General features: G+C 38.0%; 1 protein-coding gene across 1 annotated transcript; it reads left to right on the top strand.

Annotated features, from left to right (window-relative positions):
- Positions 1-634: 634 nt before the first annotated feature.
- LOC21402350 (protein WALLS ARE THIN 1) lies at positions 635-3,898 on the top strand. The gene is made up of 6 exons (XM_010106965.2): positions 635-977; positions 1,093-1,155; positions 1,264-1,380; positions 1,510-1,921; positions 2,672-2,823; positions 3,395-3,898. The coding sequence occupies exons 1-6, from the start codon at positions 757-759 to the stop codon at positions 3,576-3,578; spliced, it is 1,149 nt and encodes a 382-aa protein (XP_010105267.1). The 5' UTR covers positions 635-756; the 3' UTR covers positions 3,579-3,898.
- Positions 3,899-4,605: the final 707 nt, after the last annotated feature.

Genomic DNA, 4,605 nt, shown 5'->3' with positions numbered 1-4,605 from the left:
GTAGATAGAGCTAGTAACGCTGACCATAAAAATACAAACTACAAGTAGTAGCAGTAGTACTCCCATCAAAATAAAATAATGGTTGCGGATAGAAAAATACATGAAGAAATGTTTGTAAAGCTCTCATAAGATATTAGATAGAAGAATATTAGAGAAGAATGTGGTGGGGTTATAGGCTTTCACGGGGGTTGAGAAGGGCATATGGGGTACCCACATTCCCCCCTCGTGCGCGCTATCTATCAATGGCGGCTCGGCCCTCTCTGGCCTCTCCTCAATTATCATCATTAATAGCATGCCTCCAAAACATAACTTCTTAAATATTACGATTCTTTACTCTCTCTCTCTCTGATTTTTCTTTGTAATATAGTATAAGTGCTAGCTAGTGCGATGAGGGTTGTCTTGTCAGCTAATTAGGAGAGAGAGAGAGAGAGAGCAAGCGTGGAATAGAGAAGATAGAAGAAGAATGTGGGAGACAACCAAAAACACATGAAGCTTAGCAACAGTTGACATAACATATTTTAAGGGCCCCCTGTGGGCCCACATCTCCTTTCTCACACACTCACTTCTTTCCCTCTATCTGACTCGGTCCTATTTATATCTCCCACCATTCCCTTGCGTTCTCCATCGCTTCCCTTTGCCCTTTCACTCTTCTTTCTAGCTATATGATTTATTTTCTTTCTTTTCTTCTGTTTTGATCATCAGCTTTCTATAATATTTTCATATTATAATAGTACTTTGTTTAGGAGCTTCATTAGTATGGCGGATACAGGTTCGGCCTCCAGAAGGAGAATGTGGTGTTCGGTGCCTGAAAGGCTCCAACTGCACGGGGCCATGTTGGCCCTGCAGTTTGGTTACGCAGGGTTCCATGTCGTTTCAAGAGCTGCCCTTAACATGGGCATTAGTAAGCTTGTGTTCCCAGTTTACAGGAACATCATTGCGCTGCTTCTGCTCCTCCCCTTTGCCTATTTCTTAGAGAAGTAAATACATACATCCCAAACACAACGAAAACCATGTTTTTTTATATATGTTTTATGATCTTATTTAAGGTGAATACAATGATATTTATATGTTTTTCATCTACGTTATGATCAGGAAGGAGAGGCCTGCAATGACCCTAAATTTTATGCTACAGTTTTTCCTCCTCGCGCTTGTCGGGTATGACCACATGTTCAAAGAACTAATATACAAAGAAAAGAAAAAATTGTACTTGAAGTATAAATATTCACGCTTATATTACATGTATTATTTCTACACTTGTCACAGAATAACAGCAAACCAGGGATTCTATTTGCTGGGGCTAGACAACACGTCACCCACCTTCGCTTCCGCAATTCAAAACTCTGTTCCTGCCATTACCTTTCTCATGGCAGCCATACTCCGGTAATAATAAATCAATAAGATTTCTCTTTTCTCTTCAACAATTTACCTTTAACCCTAAAAAAAAAAAACAGCAGTTACATATATTATAATAACTTTTCTGATCAACTCTCTCTTTTCTCATAAATACAGCATAGAGAGAGTAAGATTAGACCGAAAAGACGGTATAGCAAAGGTTCTTGGAACTATCTTCTGCGTGGCCGGAGCCTCAGTGATCACCTTGTACAAGGGTCCAGTGATCTACAACCCATCTCCACCAGGACTTCAAAGCGTGCAGGAACCAATGTTTCCATCACTCGGAGATGCCAGCGGCAAGAACTGGACTCTTGGTTGTATTTACCTCATCGGTCATTGCCTTTCATGGTCCGGTTGGCTCGTTTTGCAAGCCCCACTGCTGAAGAAGTACCCTGCAAGGCTCTCCGTTACTTCTTATACGTGCTTCTTTGGACTAATCCAGTTCGTGATTATCGCTGCGATTGTTGAGAGAGAAGCCAAGGCTTGGATCTTCACCACTGGCGGTGAAGTCTTCACTATCTTGTACGCGGTGAGTAACAAGACTCGCTCAACTCAGTGTATATATATATAAGTCCTCTTCACTGAGTCAAACCATGAGTTAGAGTTGATCCATATTACTTTACACATATGAAGTTGGAAAGTGAGTCAAAAAGTATATGTACATGTGAAGAAATCCAGTAGTTTGTATGTCTAAGAAAAATCAAACTGATCATAAGACTTTTTTAAACCTAGAATATGGGAAATCTTTCTTTGATACTGATCATGCCAACCATGCGATGTATGAACGTGCACTTATTCCTTTATTTTATCTCTCTTTTGCCTTTAGGAAGGTATGTGTGTTGTTTCCTTATTAGAAATTAGTTAGAGTGTCAGAGCTGACTATGAGGGGTCCGATGGGTGGATTCTGTTGTAAAGTTTGTCAAGTCTTGTATCAGAAATAAAAGGGTGACAATGGATGGTGACATGTCTGTTAGGCTAGTTTTAACGAGTTCATCGGATCTGGTTTATGCATCACATTACATAACATAACTGATCACTTTTCTTGTTTTTTTCTTTTGATAAAAGATCACTTTTATCTTTATCATCTTCGTTTTTATTTCCTCTCTCTCACTACTTTTTAGGTGTTAAATGACAAACTAGTTGTTAGGCAATAATGCATATTGAGCGGTGGGCATATATTGAGAATGAAATTTATAATGAGAATATGTTTATATATATATATATAAATTATATTACTTTTATTTGATCATTTGATATGATGATTATGTAAATATTGCAGGGAGTGGTGGCATCAGGGATAGCCTTCGCTGTACAGATATGGTGCATTGACAGAGGTGGCCCTGTGTTCGTTGCCGTGTATCAACCTGTTCAGACTCTCGTTGTCGCTATCATGGCCTCCGTTGCTTTAGGAGAAGAGTTCTACTTGGGAGGGTGGGTCCCATACTATATCGCTTAACAAATTCCCATTCTACTAATTTATCTTTCTCAAATTATCTCATATGAACCATATGCAATGTTCCATATCAAAGTAGTAGTGCAACCGTACGATATTAGGATCTTTGACCGCATAGACCCAATCTTTGACTTCAATTCTAAATTATTACAACAATAGAATGCTCACTAATGGTTTATCAAAAATGACTAGGTAAAAGGGATTTATAAAAAAAATTTGTGGTACAAAATAAGGTCAGGTAATGTTTGTACGTATGGATCTACATAAAAACAGATCATATGCTTGTAATTTACACGAATTGTGGACAGGCGGTGGGGATATCTAAGGCATAATTTTTTGGTCAAATACTAATGAGAGAGGCGGAAGGACAGCATAAAAGTACCACAAATGAACAGAAACCTCAACTACATATATAATAAATTAAGTAGTGCAATAAATTAATACAGCACATCATGTTTTCTAGCTTCGTTTTCAATTTTTATGAGATATAATATATATATATATATATATATAGAGTTGTTAACTATAATACATGATTGTGATGCGCAGGATCATTGGGGCGGTGCTGATCATAGTGGGGCTGTACTTGGTGTTGTGGGGTAAAAGCGAAGAGAAAAAGTTTATGGCACAAGAAAAGGCTGCGATTCAGCCCGCACCGGAGCACTCCAACAACAGCAGGATCAAGACCTCTCTCACTCAGCCACTCCTTCCTTCTTCAACCGAAAATGTTTAATCAGCAATACCTTAACCTTTTTTTGGTTGTTTAACTACATCAGCGCTTTGGCTTTTGAAGAAGAAAAAGAAAGAAAAAGAAGCCACTACTCTATATCAGAAAGCTTTGTGTGTGTATTGAGTTTTGCTTATTTTGTTTTGTCTTCCCAATGGCTTTCTTAGAAGGAAAGTTGAAAAAAAAAAAGGGATCTCTCTTGAGGGGATGAATATGATCATTAGTGTCACTTTTGTGGGCCACAGGGCCTGAAATCCTCCCATGCTTTATATGTTAATTTTATGGTTTGATTTACGAGAAATTAAAGATTTCCACATTATAAATTAGCCAATGTTGCTTTCTATTTTACTTTACATCATCATAACATATACATATTTATCGATCGTGAAGGGACCCACAAAAGTTCCCAAGCCGTGATCACTATTGGCTTCTAAAGCGGCCAAGCATGCAGCTGATATGTGCATGCCTTGCGACAGTCATGTTCACACATACAAATATGCCCATTTTTATATTATTCGGTTGGAAAGGGAGCAATAAGCCTAATCAAAATTCCCTATTATACTTCAGATTTGGTTCAATAATGAATAATCAAACATGATTGTTATATGGTAAATTGAGAAAGAGAGAGAGAGAGCCCACTAGAGTCCAATTTCAGCTCTGTGAAGAATGTCATAATGTGCCTGCAGTGGAGGAGGCAAGATGTGACATCCACTATTTAAACGTGGAGCAGTTTAGGCCATGATTATGGAAAATTAACAAGCAAAATGCGACAGGGATATAGTAATACACCAAGCATAAAAATCCAAGTTTTTCAACTTATTATACACTAGATGCGGTACTGGATCATGACACTTGAGTTGGACGAAACATGAAAGCTAAACCAAACTGTTGTGCCAGCCATGAGGAATACAATGGATAATCTCCTGTCGTCCTCCCTTTAGCCATAATTAGTGTCAAATATTTAGATTAATATATAATCTGTTCTAAAAAAGGTCTTTATGGATCACATGCGTAAGAAAATCATGTATAAAGA

The sequence above is a fragment of the Morus notabilis genome, unplaced genomic scaffold (assembly GCF_000414095.1).
Source record: "Morus notabilis unplaced genomic scaffold, ASM41409v2 Scaffold262, whole genome shotgun sequence".
NCBI lineage: Eukaryota > Viridiplantae > Streptophyta > Magnoliopsida > Rosales > Moraceae > Morus > Morus notabilis.
Note: the sequence above shows the minus strand (reverse complement) of the source record. Positions and strands in the feature narration are given on the sequence as shown.

Coding starts and splice junctions, on each gene's coding strand:
- LOC21402350 (XM_010106965.2), top strand. CDS start 757: ATGGCGGATACAGGTTCGGCCTCCAGAAGGAGAATGTGGTGTTCGGTG. Junction 1,156..1,263: donor TTCCTCCTCGCGCTTGTCGG/GTATGACCACAT, acceptor CACTTGTCACAG/AATAACAGCAAACCAGGGAT. Junction 2,824..3,394: donor GAAGAGTTCTACTTGGGAGG/GTGGGTCCCATA, acceptor TGTGATGCGCAG/GATCATTGGGGCGGTGCTGA.